General features: G+C 34.7%; 1 protein-coding gene across 1 annotated transcript in view; it reads right to left on the bottom strand.

Annotated features, from left to right (window-relative positions):
• CFAP54 (cilia and flagella associated protein 54) overlaps positions 1-16,023 on the bottom strand; it is a 107,165-nt gene that overhangs the window by 41,664 nt on the left and 49,478 nt on the right. Inside the window, exons 33-47 of the mRNA XM_042026159.1 lie at positions 15,146-15,239; positions 14,123-14,262; positions 12,269-12,487; positions 11,714-11,850; positions 9,835-10,010; positions 8,953-9,180; positions 8,520-8,743; positions 8,286-8,421; positions 6,599-6,713; positions 5,893-6,045; positions 5,185-5,382; positions 4,211-4,298; positions 3,570-3,776; positions 1,915-1,981; positions 46-228 (exon numbers count right to left, since the gene is read on the bottom strand). Coding sequence (XP_041882093.1) covers positions 46-228; positions 1,915-1,981; positions 3,570-3,776; positions 4,211-4,298; positions 5,185-5,382; positions 5,893-6,045; positions 6,599-6,713; positions 8,286-8,421; positions 8,520-8,743; positions 8,953-9,180; positions 9,835-10,010; positions 11,714-11,850; positions 12,269-12,487; positions 14,123-14,262; positions 15,146-15,239 — 2,365 coding nt within the window. The remainder of the gene's footprint in view (positions 1-45; positions 229-1,914; positions 1,982-3,569; positions 3,777-4,210; positions 4,299-5,184; positions 5,383-5,892; positions 6,046-6,598; positions 6,714-8,285; positions 8,422-8,519; positions 8,744-8,952; positions 9,181-9,834; positions 10,011-11,713; positions 11,851-12,268; positions 12,488-14,122; positions 14,263-15,145; positions 15,240-16,023) is intronic.

Raw genomic sequence — 16,023 nt, 5'->3', positions numbered from 1 at the left:
CAGGTGTCTTAAAAATCATTTCCAGAGCATAAAAATAATACTTACTATTAAATTTTGTTTTGCACAATGTAGTTCAAACATAATGAAATTCAGACTTGCAACTACAGTAGAGATATCAGCTCTGTAGCGATCAGAGAACAAATCAATACCAGGAATAAGAATATTTGTTTCATACTGTACAAAGTCATAGTCAGTTGTTGGATGTGGAAGAGAAGCTCTAAACAGGGTCTGAAAGTAATAACAATGAATTATTTGTGAAAAGATGTTCAAGTATTAGTGAGACAGTATAAACTCCAACTCATAAATTACATCATAAATGAAACTCCATCAATGCCTTAAATATTCAGCTGTTTCCAGCCAAAATATTGAATAACATTTTTAGAGAAAATGTTTTACACATGAAATTGATGGAGAAAAAAAAACAAGCTGTAAATAGTCTAAGGACAGTATCTCTCAGATCGTTTCTGGGAGATTTGCTGACTTTAAAGCCAGTTAAAAGTTGGTTTCACTCTAGTTTCACCTTTAACTAGCTCAGGTAGCACAGCTTAAATCATATAACTAAAAACTAATATGAAATTTAAGGAAATCATTTAAATGTTCTCTCTTAAAAAAGGAAGAATGCTAACATTTTATCTGATGTTGGATATTCCTTCCCAATTGTGTTTATCTTGCTGTAATTAGCAATGATATCCTAGAGAAATTTGCATTTACACTCAGATCTGAGATATTAACAAGCCTAAAGCCTATACCAGAGGTGGAATTTAAACAAGGTTATAAAAGGTTTCCAATTCAAGGAACAAATTACAGGCTTGAACTTCTTGCAGTACAGTGACAGTAATTGATTATATTTTTCAAGACAATCACCCTGCAAGCTGCTTCTATCCCAGTTAATATCAGACCCACTTCAGTCAAGTCACAATTTTTTCTACCATTATATAACAACATGCTTACTACCATTTCTGTCGAAAGGTGGCATCACCACTGTTGAGCTTTGTCATTGTTCAGCAATTACAGTGCTAGAAGCAAATTAAAATTCTCCTTTACCTTTGTTTCTTCAAGTTGATCTCCCTTTGGTGAACTTAACAAGTTTTTCAGTCTGGCCTAGGACAGGTCTCACAGTCACAATCATAACACAAGACACTAGACATTGTCATTGCTCTGTTTTGGAAGACGCCAGATAATTTCCTGAAGCAGCACTGGGATGAGTAATCACTGATCCCAGAAGAGTATAATTGGCAGAATACTTGTAGTTCTTTTTCCTGTATCACTTTTGCTACTGGCATCTTAACTTCCATTTAAAAGTAAACTGATTTTTTTTTTCTCTAGAGGTCTTTTTTTCTGAAAGTTTGCAAACTTAATTTTAATGATCTTATTTTCTTTGTAAGTGAAACTGGATCATTTTTAATATCCTCTATTTTTAGAGCAAACTTCTTATAGAGCTGAGATTTTAGTACTACAAACTAATATTTTTCAGTGCTAAAAAAGATTCAAATTTTTTTTTTCTAAAGACTCTGTGCTCTTGGTTGAAAATTTAAGACAATCCATGAAGACTCTACAGATCTAAGAGAGAGCACACTGCTGTTGTTGATGCCATCCAGCTCTTCCTGAGCAGAATACTTCAAGAGAAGAAAAATATATTTGACTGTCACATTTTTTAGTCATCTTCACTTTCCAGTATTTTTTCTCTGAGACACTCGAGCCTCCTATTGAAGTGATAATTTTTAGGCTATAATACAGCAATAATGTTAAAAAACAAAGAATAAAAACATTGTATCTAATATGCATAAATTGTCAACTACCTCTGATCTCCATTTTTCTTTCACAACCAAAATGAAAAGAGAATTATTTTAACAGAGAGTCATTTTAGAAGAAATTTGTTAACTTCATGAATTTGAACTGAAATTGCATTGTTACCTTAAAAAGTATAGCAGAAAAATAGCAGTACTTTGTTCTTAATCTCATCTGTGATGTTGTTATATACCTAAAGCACAACAAATAATAAGAAATATTAATGTACCTATCAATATAAATTATTGAAATCCTTGGGCTTTTACTCTAATGTAATAATAATACTAACACAACTGAGATGTTTTCCCTGCTGGAAAACAACTGCCTGTTCTTTAAAAAGGTGCTCAGCCATGCCCTGCAAAGAAGCATTTGACCGAAGACATAGCTAGACAATGGGAGCTGTCCAGTTATCCTCAAAGGAGAGACACAGGCAATCTAAGTGCAAAATCCATCTCATAAAAAACTAAAAAGATAAAGCAGATTAAGCAATTCACATCTTGAAGTGCATTTCACTCCATAAAGGAAGCCTAAGAAAACTACCACATGGACTTTCACATGGCAGGTGTCTAGCTAAATTTAATGACTCCCACACAGTACCTCCTCAGAGCCTTAAACCATCCTGGTTGCAGGGTAGTCCTATGATCAACAATACTAGAAATATTTAATTCAATATTAGAATCCTTTCATCTGCATTTTATAGCCTGTGACCAAGTTGCTGTAGAAAGAGCAGCTCAAGAGAAAGATGTTTAACAGTCCGAGTCAAGTCTAAACACAAAACAACCACCTGAGGGAGAAGCCTGGAGGACAGCTCCCTCCAAATCCCGACAAGATTTGGAATGGACATATCAACAGCAAAGGGATAGTATCCAGTGCAGCAAATAGGTGCCACAAACACCTGTAAAAGGAGCTAGGGATTTGGTCTCATCTAACCGGACCAGAAATTGAACCACAGGTCAGAATTAGAAGAGCTGTCATTTATAATCAAGTTAAACTCACTCCTTTTCCTTTTGGGTGCTAATTCTACGTGTGGCAACGCCACTTCATCCTGAAACACCCATGCTAACACTGAAATACAAGCTGCTAACGAAGCTACCTTGGCTTATAGATATTTTACAGTGCCATCAATATGAGCTGCTTCACAGGTAAGGCAATTTACTTGGATGAAGCTCTGCCCTTTCATGGTTATAGTGTTTCTAAAGTCATTTAATGCTGTCTGGGATATTTCTGGATTTATATTTTGTACAATACATTGAGGAACAGCTCAGAATTACACTCATAGTGTTTTACCAGCAGTCAAGGAGTACTGGATGGAAATATTTATTGATGGTAGACTTTTGTACAGTAATTCAAATTTTATTTAGTTCTAATTCACCAGAAAACTAGTACTTTAGTTATTTATTTAGGCAGTAAATCTGACCTCAAGATACATTAATATTTAATATGTGCAATGACTTTGGAGATGTGATATTTTGGTTGATAATCAATATGACTGTAAAATCCTTGTTCTTATGACTTTCTATCATTTTGTTATCTTTTAGTGATCCCTCCATATAAGGTACAGCTGCATTTATGATCAAAGATGAGCACTCAAGAAAAGGGGAAAAAACAATATTCTCCAAAGGAACAAATTTCTCCCTGAAAAGAAAAATTCCTCTGCTTTTGATGAGTCCTTTTTATAACAACTCATTATTGGTTTTTAATTAATTTGAAGTTGCCTCATGTCTTGGATGAACAATTTGTTTAAAATATGGTAGAAATACACATATAGATAAGATACTTACTGAGCTATCTTAGCCACTAAGACTGCTGCATGTAAACATCCCCAAGCTCCAGCCTGAGAAAGAAGTTTCTGACTCATATCAGTTGATCTTCCAACTGCAAAGCAGTCTGTAGCATCTTTTGGAAAACCTAACTCTTGCCAGGTGTGAAGAGCATCAGTAATGTTGAGTGTTTCATCAAGGGCTTGACACCAATATTTAAAAGCATCTCTGTAACATAAAAAATACCATCATATTGCTGACATTTTCCAAAGTGGAAGATAAGCCCCACTTCATTTTTCCTTTATTGCCTGAGATATAACTAATTCTGATTGGGTCAAAAACTGAAATACAGTTTCTACAACACAAAAAAAAAAGATACCGTTCCTGGTCAAGAGATTTATTGGGACTCAAATCATCAAGCAATAGACAATACTTCTTAAAAACACAGATATGCATAATTAATTTGCTTAATGGCAATTAGGTAGCTAAGAAAAATAAACAATGTCTAGGAAAAAGCCTTTTCAAAATACAGCTAATAGTGGGTTAGATGAAAGAAGTTATATGGACTAGAGGACAGCACAAGAACTTACAAGTTGTGGGGTACAGGACTGCTAATCAGAAAAAATGAAACAGTGATGTTTTTAAATTCAGTAACTATGTACCTTTTGCTTCCAGCATAAAAGTGAAGATTTCCAAGTTCATGTAGAGCCTGTACCTTGAGATCTCTCTGGTTATTCATTTCAAGGATTCCTGTTATTTATTTTTAATCAATTAAAAAACACATTGTCATATCATTAAACCAGTTACTGAGCTGTGGAAAAATTTTGCATGAGTAGACATGAATTCACATGTAATTCAATGCATGGGTATTTTATTTTAATTTACTGGTCTTTTATATTTTACCTTCAAATGTACCATTTCTTATTTCTACTAACCTTGAAAACAAAAATAAGATAGATATATATATATATGGACCTGTTTACTTAATATTTTGTATTTTTGTTCTTTCAAATTTCTTCCTGTCCAGAAGATAAACTGGAAAGCAGGTCATTGGCCCTGCTAAACAACTCTGCCTCCATACAGCACAGTAGCACTCTCACAGGCTCATTTTTGGAACCCTTGCTGCAAATAAAACCACTTAGAGCATCTGTTGACCTACTACATTTGACCTGTTTAGCCATACAGCAAATCAGGTAGCAGTGAGGAGCTGTAACTGTATGAGTAAAGCCATACCAGAAGGTAAGATGGAAGCCAATTAACTAGGCCTCATATTCAAATACACAGAATCTGAAAAGTCTGTTTGCTAGGGAAAAAAAAAGTAATGGAATTAAAATGAATCCGCTAAACATTATCTCAAATTCTGAATTAGGGATTAATCAGCATAACATCACTGAAGTAATGCTTTTTCATAAAATGAGATAGCTGTAGAGATTATGAAACAAGCAGTGGCTTGGTTAGGATCAATGCAGATTTCCTCAATCAAGAGGAAGAAGGTTGGATATTCCTGGAAACCAGCCTTCAGACAGTTACAGCTGTCTGACAGAGAAAAATAACAATGGAATAAACATGTATAAACACAGATAGGCAGAATGCTATTACTTCTTAGCTGTAAGCAGAAACTTATGAAAAAAATTACCTATTGTTTGTTCATAGGAAGAGATAATTACTGAAAGCTGTGACTTTGGCATTGGTCTACTCTCAACCATACTGGAGAAATTATATTTTTCTTGAGAAAGGTCACATGGTGCTGGGAGAAATATCACTTCACCTCCCACGTTAAATTTCAGCTTTCTGCTTGAAGAGCTGTGACTGCTGATTGCTCTTCCAGCATTTTCTAGATCAGAAAAGTGATTTATATGATCAGTTTGGAAAAGTATTGTACCATTTCTAGCATCACAAATATTTTCACACCACGTTAGTCACACAAACATACAATTCCTGTGTACCCTATTTTCATTTGTTTTCCCATCCTATAATTCTGTGTGTCTCCTAATTAAACTCACTGGACATAATTCATTGGTCAGCGTAACCAAATAATATGTGCTCTGTTAGTGAAAATAAACTTGGGAAGATCTGCCAGTCAGCCCTCTGACAGAGGTATGGCTGTAGACAGACAGGTGACACAGCAGCATGAAAAAAACTTATCATCCAACTATTAGACAAATCATAGGAGATACAGCTTAGAGGTTGTGCTTATAGAACTTCAAATTTAACTTCGTATTCTATATTTTTGTAATTGTCAATAACTGAAATTTGAATTTAGAAAAACCTGTTCCTTTCACTCTTTACTATTTTAACTGCATATACACTTAACAAGGGAGAAACACTTCAATGAATCACTCACCTTGTGTGTGTGCAAGAAATAACGAAAGTAGTTTTCTGCTGTGTCTCAGTGCTCTGCTGTGATACTTAGATTTTTCTAGAGTTTCTCTAAAGCATCTCAGTGTATCATTCACATCAAGAGGCACACAAACTAGGGCTTTTGCTTGATTGTCATCTAAAAGGAATTAATAATTATGGAGAAAAATTTTGTAATATAGAAATAAATATTTTTAGTAAATCACCCTCTAAAACATATTTGAACATTTTCACAACTTCAAAACTGAAGTATATTAAAATTTTCCCCTTTATTTCCTGTCGCTTTATGAATTTAAGCAACTTATTAACCACTAGGAACATTAATTCTATCAATAACAGTGCTGACTCACACTTAGCTTCTGGGTATATTGCTGGATATCCAACAATAACAATGGAACACTGGACCAAGACCACCAAGCTTCCTCATAGCCTGTAGATTATCTGGTACCTGCTTTTCGCTGCTTTCAGACATAGTCTATTTTGAAAGATCTTGACAACATTACAATCCATCCAAAATATCAAGAACAATAATTTGAAGACAAAGCTCAGTTTATATTAAAAGAAGCATTGTAGGAGAAGTGGAAGAACTATGATAAGGAGGAGAAACAGATTCTTTTTATAAAAATCCAGTATGAAACAAAGGAAAGACTCTGGGAGAAAAGAGAACACACAGTAGTGAATTGTGCTCTGACCTGTAGAATCATTATTCGTCTCAGGACTGAAAAAGTATCCAGGAAAAACGCCTTCACTGGCAGAATGGGCAACGGGCAGCCGTAATTTGTACCCTATGTAGTTTCTGCAACTCATCTAAAAAGATGGTTTTGTTTCATGATAACTGAATAATATTAAGAAAAATCAATGTTTGGTTCTTACAGTTAAACATCTATATACTCAGTTATATGACAAAATAAAAAGAGGACTAATTAAGACACCAATGGCCCATAACTAGCACTCTTGTCAGTTAGAGGTGAAACATTCACACCTAAATATTGGATATAAGTGTTTCGAAGCTACTGAACTAAGCTTATCTCTGATTTGGTATTTGCCATAATCATGAGCAACTCCTTGATGTTCTGCAAATATTCCAGCCTTCTTTCCCCAGACGAACGCATGCTTGCACAGAACCTGTCACCATAACCATGCCTAAAGGGCATGTTGCCTGGGGAACACAGTGGAATGCTGTAGAGGGGGATACAAAATAGCTCTAAGTAACCACAGCAGCCTAACTCTGGCAGAGAGGAAAACTTCCAGACTTCTATGAAGGACTAATCCACAAACGACTTTTTATTTTGCTGATGTAGTTACATCACTTCAGAAGGAGAAGGACCAACAGAACTAGTTCTACACTCTCTGAATGGCACTGATTGATGAAATGCAGCCATAAACTCCAAATTTTTTACCCGAAATCCTTATTACTATCAACTAACACTAGTCTTCAATCTGTAAGCCATCTTTCAAAGCTATGATTACTTTTCCACAGCTCAGTTATCAGCATTATGAGATGGTTTGCCATGGTGCCCTTTTATTGACAAAGGACTGCGTTCTGAATGGGTGGGCTGGAGAGAGTCAGCAGGAAAGAGAAGACAGAGCACCTCAGCGGCCCTTCTGAGCCAAGAGTGCCTTCAGAGTCCCTGCAAGCCCTGGGCACCACTGTGCTGTCTCTAGGCCAGGCAGTGGCTCCTGAACCCCGTGTTCATGTTCATGTTCAGAACAAACCTGTTTGGTACTCCAAATCCTACTTCCCCCTCCTCTCCTTCAACTCCCCTCTTTACATTAGTAATAGAAACATCCTAAAAACATCCACAGTGAGATTGACTTCAGCAAAACTTCTTAGAAATAAATGTTACATTAAAAAAACGTTTTTAATAGCTAATTCAATGAAAAATTTCCAAATGGCACTGTTAGTAAATATATATAGCCATGGCTTTTAATGAGAGGAACTTTCTCAGCTGCTTTGGGGTTTTTTGTTGGTGATCAAGTTTTTTAAAGTTTTTTACTGGCATTGTCAGTGTTTGGTTTAACTCATTATTAACTTTGTTCTTTAGGAGCAGTGTTCCAATGCAGAAACAAAGCAACACACAAATAAATGTTCTAAAGTTAAAAGAGTGGCATCAAGAAATAACATGAAATTAGATTCAGGCTTATAATATGGAATGGGTATGTTGTGCATGGAAGAAATTTCCTCTGGGTCACCTGCTGCTCTTGGAATCATGTCATACAAGCCTTTTCATGCACTTCAATAAATTATGATCATTAATTTATTATAATTGAATATTTTGGAACACTATGAGAAAGCATATTAATCTCTTCAGTGAAAGTGCTTCTCCATATTTAGTTCACATTAAGAGTCAGTGCCCCAAAAAGAAATCTGTATTTCACCTTCTGTGCAGCATCAGCCAGATGTTTTGTGAAATGAGATTCACGGCTGTCTGGGCCACTGAATTGCTGCATCCTTTCCAGCAGCTGCCTCTGAGCATACACCAGCAGCGGACTCACTTGTTCTGTGTACCGCTCACTGGAAAAAAACCAAAGTGTAGTAATTAAGCAAGATAATTGTATATTAAACTGTATCATCTTAGTTTTAAAATTTTTATTAGAGTTGGTATAACTTACTGCGTAAATATGTTAAATTGTATAGCTATGTGTACCAGTGCTTCCCACTTCTTCATTTGATATAACAATTCTACTGTTTTAAGGATCAGATTACATATCCATCTCATGTCAACCATATTTACATCATCCAGGGGAGGCTGGGGATGAAGATTAGAACCACCATTCTCATCCATAATACCTCCTAAACAACTGGGAATGCAAAAGTCTCCTTCGGGATCCACAATCTACAGCGAAGAAACATCATTACAGCTGTTATTTTCAAATGTGTTTTTAGGACAATTCAATTACAAAGATTAGAAAGCACTGTAATTATCTAAAGAACTTGCTACAGAGAATAAATTGGAGATAGCAGAATATAATGCAAGAAGGAGAAAACTACCTCTCTAGTGAAAATGTGATAATAAAGAGTTGTCTTAATAAAAATAATTTTTACCTTAAGAGAACTGCTTGCTTGTAGGTCAATTATCATATCAATGATCATGTCTGATGCAAAATAAAATGGCAACCAGATGGTGTTCCTAAGAAAATCCCAGGTGATGGGAAATTCATCCATATGGGAATGCGACTGGTTAGCCACCCATTGAAATTCCTGAGTATAATTCCAAAGTTCTCGACAAGCATTTTGAAGCAATGTCCAGTGGCTACCACGGTGAGCAAGAACCTGTGTACACCATTCAAAATATAATTATACCTTGGAAATGCAGAAATTAAAAGCTTCGTTCTTTTATTTCAAAACTTAGACATACATAATTTTTTGGAATTACAGTCTGGGTGTTATAGAACCTTAATTTTTACCTTTCAATAGAAGCATTAGTTTATAATTTAATTTAATTGTTGGTTTTGGTGTGAGAATAAGAAATAAAAATTAATTCACACCACCTATATGTGTGTTTTTACTTAGGTTTAGAAGGATCTATGGGAAGACTACTTAGTCGACATTTCCTTTCAATCACTGGTTCTCCTGTTTCTAGTATCACATTCACTAAGACCTGTAAGGGGAAAGGTAAGTCTGCAAGTATTTTCAGAAAAATTTAGCAAGCATGAGAAGGAAAGTTACAAAGATGAAATGAAAAATAGAACAATTACATAAATTATTGCATGTTTGATAGAAATATACATTATGAGAGGTGCTATGTCTGACATTGCATATACATTGTATTTGGGCACTTTTCAGAAGACAAGAAAACATTGCTTTTAACCAGTGAAATGTTTTTGAAGTTTCCGAAGTGTAGGATCTTTTCATGTAGAAAGTAGTAAGTATTGTAACACAATGCTTAGTAATAAATAGTTTAATAAGAAACCAACCACATCTTACCACTGCTCTTTTCAAATGCAAGAATATGCTTGTAAAATGCTTCAGTAAAAGGGTAATTGATGGAAACTGGTCCTGTTCTTCGGGGGTTTGAGAGATGGATACTTTTGTATCCTTTGTTGTTGGACTTCGAGGAGTTCGACTCCGTTTAATTCTGTTCTGAGGAGATTTATCTGTGACTGAAAACAAAAAGTTCGCTCGTTAAAATTGAGTTGAAGTTCTCAAAAAAGAGAAAAAAAACAGCCAGCTAGGATTTTCCTCTGGCAGCTAAATACTTAAATGTTAGGAAATGCCAGTGTTAAGGTTATCATGTTTGTAAGGTTATGATATTTAAAATATAAGATGCTTTTACTTAGGAATTGGGAGAAGTAGGGATGAAACCAAATTTGAGCAAAATAATAATGGGTACCAGATAGTTTTCAGCCTCAAAGCCAAAACACAATCCTCACTTAAGCTCTAGCAAGAAATCTCTTGGCAAGCTCGCAAGAATCTTTGTTAAACAGAAGCCTCTTAAAAGGAGATGTTAGGAAGAAAGGAGGATTTCTGACAAATTCTGTGGTATGTGTAGAATTGCTTCATTATTTTATTTGCTACAAATATCCCCCAATGCGAAATGCAAAGGTTCATGGTAGCGGGATAGGGTAATGTCTGAACTATAGGTTTCAGGCAGAAACTAATTCCAAGCTATACAGTGTTTGAACTCTGTGGTAATCTACACATTTTATGTAATTCTTTTAATCAGAATTGTTGTAAAGGCTAGGAGATAGTAAACAGGACTTTTATCAGGTTTCAGCCACTTTCAGTGACTTGGTTCTCAGTGACTGGTAAGCATCAAGACAAAAGTGTTTATGTAAAAGCAAGCTGTTGCAAAGAGAACCAGTGAATTCAAGTGTTAGTTTTTGTCCCACCTCCTTGGAAAAGGCAAAGAGAACAGTTGATTTAACCTAAGGAAGTCCAACACGGAAACACAGGAGAATTTTGATCTTTACAGCTGTGGCAAGAATGTGTCCCTGAAGTGCTATTGAAAAGACCAGACCTGTGATTACTTCTTGAACTTCTGGTGCCTATGCAGAGTACTCTGTTTTGACTTGTATGCTGTCACTAACGTCTGAGGAAATCAAAGTCCTGCATTTCACAATTACCCACAGACAGGAGCCTTTTGGCTCCTGTTGAAACCTCTTAGGACTAAAAATAGCTAGAATAATAAAAGTCAAATGTGAAAGAGAAATTAAATAAAAGTGGTAGAAAATAAATTGGTCCTGAGGTAGCTTCTGACACAGGGAAACACTGGGGAGAAAGCAGTAGAGAAGGAAAATGAAATTCTACTTAAAATTTGAAAGATAATAATAAACTTCAGTCTGTAACTTTAAAAACTACTTACAGAATGACCAAGGAAAATTTTTACCTGCTAGGAAATGTCAAGGAAACTACCAACCAATTACAAACCTCATAAACTGAAAGAAATTAGCAATGAATTCAGAATAATTTGGAATATTATCAATTGGATATGTCTAGGTAGTGTGTACCTGCAAACCTAAAGCTAGTGTCATTAATTTCTCTAAACTTAGAAACTTGTTGCTAAAGTATAGGATAAAGAATAACTAATTGATAATATGTAACATATTTATTAATAGATTAAACAATGTTCAGGATTATTAGATATGCTCCATCAATTACTATGACTTCTGTTATACTAGCTGTGACAAAAAAATACAGAGGACAATTGAAATCTAGAAATGTCTTCTATTAACTTGGCGTGACTGACGGTTTTTCCAAAGGTGATGTGGAGAGCTAATGATGGAGGTCAAGACAGACAGAAATCAAGAGAAAGAAAAAGTTAAGTTCAAACTGATTTCAGTTGTGCACCAATAAAAGTTCTTACAGGACTGGTTTTTGGTTGTTTCTGTCTTTTCAAGGAGAGAAGGAGTTGGTTTTCTTAGGTTATCCTCTACAGCTTCTCTTGCCAGTACAGTGCCAGAATTGTTTAATGAGAATATCTCAGGATCCAAAACATTGTAACTGCAGAATGGGAGAAAGAGAAGAAAACACAAAACCCCCCCGCATATAATATCAAAAAGAATTTTGATATACATACACAAAATTCAGTTTCTCAGACATGAGTACTTTTCAACAGCTTTAGGAATCAGAAATAATTAATTATAGCCAAAGGTTGCAAGGAACCAAAAAATAACACAGAATAGTATATTTCAAAGCTTTCATCTCACCAATCAAGTGAGCAACCAAAACTGTGCCTGATGCCCACACGATGGAAAGCAAAACCTGTTACAAAGTAACAAGTAATTTGTATTTGAAAGCTGAATCGTTCACATGTCAAACTGTTCATATGAATATATTGCAATTCAGATCTGTCTGCATTAACAGCAATAACACAATAATCTCTGTTAGTAGCGATCACTGATAGTGCAGTAAGATGTACCTGTCCAAATGCTGTGAACCACTAATTCCAATATTATATAGCTCTTCCAGGTTCTTTTTAAATAAGTGGTAGTGTGCAACTGCCAGATAGATATTCATCTGTGACTTCCAGGGCATCTCTTCAAGACACATGTGACAAAACTGACTTCGGGTTACGTATTTACGCAGCAGCATCACTAAGGTTTGATGAGCTAATTTTTTCAACTTATCCTTGCCTTTCCTAAACCAAAACATATGAAGTAACAAAAAATTAAACTCTGTTTTCTTGAAGCTCTAGAAAAGAAGGTCCTGATAAAGATACACAGATATCCTGTTGCATATCCACAGGTTTACATGCATAAGCAGATAAGCATATGACATAGCTCTAACAAAGGCTTTTGCTTTAGTCAAGCAAAGCAATTGTGCTTTCCCTCTTTAAGTGCACCTAACACACAATAAATCCTATTTTATATCTTACCAACTTCCATAAGGTATTTGTCTTAGTACTTTTAAAAGTTTAGCTCTCTTTGAAGTTATTTGTACCTGAATCATACAAACAGATTTTTACAGCAAACACAATGTGCTTCAGTCAGTTCAGGAGGGTCTACTAGTATACTATAAATCTGGATAATTCTTCTTATTGCTTTGATTTGGTCATTAACAATCTCCAATATGAAGAGAACATAGTATTTCAAATCTGGATGCGTGCCTTTAATTTCCAGCCAAAGCTTTTTTAAGTTTCTCCGACAGATGAAAAGATTCTGTATTACCTCACAAATATACAATGCTATATTCAAACCAAATCTCTTTTTTTCTTTTTTTTTTTTAAATTAACTGTAAACAGATCCCTTTATTAATCTAAATTAGTTTTTCTGCCTGTTTTCCGCCTTTAAAATGTGGGCAGAATAGCATACCACATACAATTTTGATTATATTATATAGCATTACTATTATGTAAGATACAAAAGAGTAGCTGAAAAAAACCCAAGATAGGTTTAACATCCCCTTTTCTGCTGAAAGCCATGCAAATCATTTTAAGGTAGGGATTTTTCTGTAAAGGACAAATAATAACATTTTAGGATGGTTTAGGTGAATATCTAGAAGATTACATGGAAACTTTTCTACGTTATTTAAAACACTTCCAGAATCAGTTACATAATTGCTTACATGCAAATATTTATAATTCCCTACTTGCAAATTGTTGGAAGCATAAGTGACCAAAGAACCAAGTTACAGATACTACAAATTCTTTTAGGTCAGAAGGTAATGTTATTAGCAAGTTAACCAAATATAAACAAGTATCTGCCAAAAGAGAGGTGAATGAATGTCTGATGTTTTTTTAATCAAAAAGCAGTTTTCTGAAAGCTGCAGAACAGATAGTCCAAAAAGACTAGAAGAAAGACCACAAAAACCATTCTGAAACTACCTGAACATCAGGAAATAATAAATATTTCTTATTAGCTTTGTAACAGGAAAACTCCCCAATGCAGTTTGAAAAGAATTATAACACACAGATTAACAGAGCTTTTCCACCTTGACGAATCAACATGCTCAAGCTAACACAACTGAAACACAAGCTTTGATTATTAATACAAAGACTTGAAACCTTTAACAGCTATTTTCTTAAACAGAAATGCAACAGTTTTTGTTTCCTTGAGTGGAAACCAATATTATATTAAACTAAATCAGAAAAATGAAAGGACTGTGCAGAAATTAATCTCTTTAATATAAAACAAAAATTAAAACACACACTTAATTGTAAACTTGTCAATTGTAAATTGTAAAATTGTAAAATTTACAAATAAACTTGTAAAATTGTAAATTTCAGTCAAAATATTTTTTCCTGTATATGAGCCTGACAACTGTATTCATTTACCCTTGTTTTTCTGGAGAATTCATTATATCTGGATTTTTCAATAAATACTCTCTAAGAGGTCCTTTTTTAGGCAAGGCTTTTTTTTTTGGTTTCTTGGCAGGTGATGCCTTTGGTTTCTTTGAAGGTGAGGTATCCTTTCCCTGTAAAAAAATCTTGCATCAAAATCTTAAATATACTTCAAATACTTATTTATACCTACATTATCAATTACTTGAGGTATAGAGCAGTTTCGCTTATGTAGGAACAGAACATTAAAAAAAAAAAATCTGGAACTGGTTGTCAAAATAAGACTGCAAAAGAAATACAAATTCCAGAAAACTTCCCAATTTTTCTGGACAGTACATGTCAAGTGCCTGACACAAAGAAGCCAGCAAGTCCCTAAATATTTTCTTTCATATACCAGCGTTTTCATTGCAGAAATAATGACAGTCCTTTTCCTATTATTATAAATAGTAAAACTTTGCAATGCAAAAACTGAGAGAGAAAAACCCTTTTCCTAATCTATCTCAGATGCTAGCAGTACCACCTTACTAGAGGATTATAAGGGAGAAAACTCTTCCTCCAAAATAATACAAATCCATTAAGATTATTTGTATCTTCCAGTAAAAGTAAAAATTTATTTTAAATTAATCCTGAACAAAAATCCTTTATTGTGCAATTAGAATATCTGCACAAGGAGTTAACCATGAACAATTATTCATAAAAAAGTGTAATACATATTGTACACCATGTTATTTTAAAGGGAGTGAGGAAAGGCAAGTTTCTGCTGATCTTGGAATGCCTTATTCTGGTTCATCTCAAATTCTCACAATTGTTGGTCTTACAGATGAATCCCAAGCCAACTTTTCTTCCTGGTTTTAGGAGTGCAGAGGTCAGCGGAGGACTGGAGTTTGCATCCCAAATTTTAGCAACTGTGGATGTCTCTAGCTGAGGTTTTCATGAGACAATTCTTAAAAATTTATTTTTGTTCTTATGGTATTGCTACCCAGTAAAAACACACAACTCCTTAAAAATAAAACTCACTTTCTGAACTCCTGCAGCACGTGTGCCTTCTCGCTGAGTGAAAGATCTTGCTTGTGTTGCAATTCCATCAGTACCAAGGAAGTCTTCATTCCTCCTGATAAAAAATATTATTATAAACATCATCATCATAATCATCATGTTAAACTCCTTTCATAGTAAAAGGTTATCTCTGGGGACATATAAAGCACATCATGCAATTCCTATTTCATTTCCAGTTTTAAATTCAAAAGATTTTCTTTTCTTCACCCTCTTTAGAAAACAGGAAGTGCTAACTTCCAAGGTTTATTACAGAAATCTGAATTTGTAACAACTATATCAACTTCCTAATGCCAAGTACAACAAAAACAGTTTGTTTCATTACCCAAATTATACTACAGAATTCTGCAAAGAATTTCTTCATGTCCTATTGTTTTGGTCTCTTGTAACCACAATTCCTGTTCCCTAAAACATAGATCTCATTTTCACTGGTCATTTTCCTTTCACATTTTAGAAATACTGGCGTGCTTTTTTAAAAACAGGATGCTTTTAGGCAAGTGTCTACAATTTGGCTCCATTTATCTTTTCCCCATAGAATTTTTTTGACACTATAGTAGGCCCTGATCAGTTTGGTTTTGATTTAACCCAATATACCTTCCTAAGCTATGCCACCGCCCCATAATAATGTGGCTAATTGCCACAATATTATGTCTCCAGGTATAATCAGGTCACAATACAGTATTTACTGTAGCTATATAATCCTCTGTGTTCATGGAACTTCTGCATACTAAAGGTCATGGAAATTACTCCTGATGGCTGAAACTCACAGCTTCTTTTTAAGTCTTACCAGGTAAAACTTACAGTTTCTTTTGTAACTGTGACTCTCATGAGCCTAAGTAGTA

The sequence above is a fragment of the Corvus kubaryi genome, unplaced genomic scaffold (genome assembly GCF_017639235.1).
Source record: "Corvus kubaryi isolate FWS band 111438036 unplaced genomic scaffold, C.kubaryi_AGA036_p1.0 129, whole genome shotgun sequence".
NCBI classification, from domain to species: Eukaryota; Metazoa; Chordata; class Aves; order Passeriformes; family Corvidae; genus Corvus; species Corvus kubaryi.
This window is presented reverse-complemented; position numbering and strand designations above follow the sequence as displayed.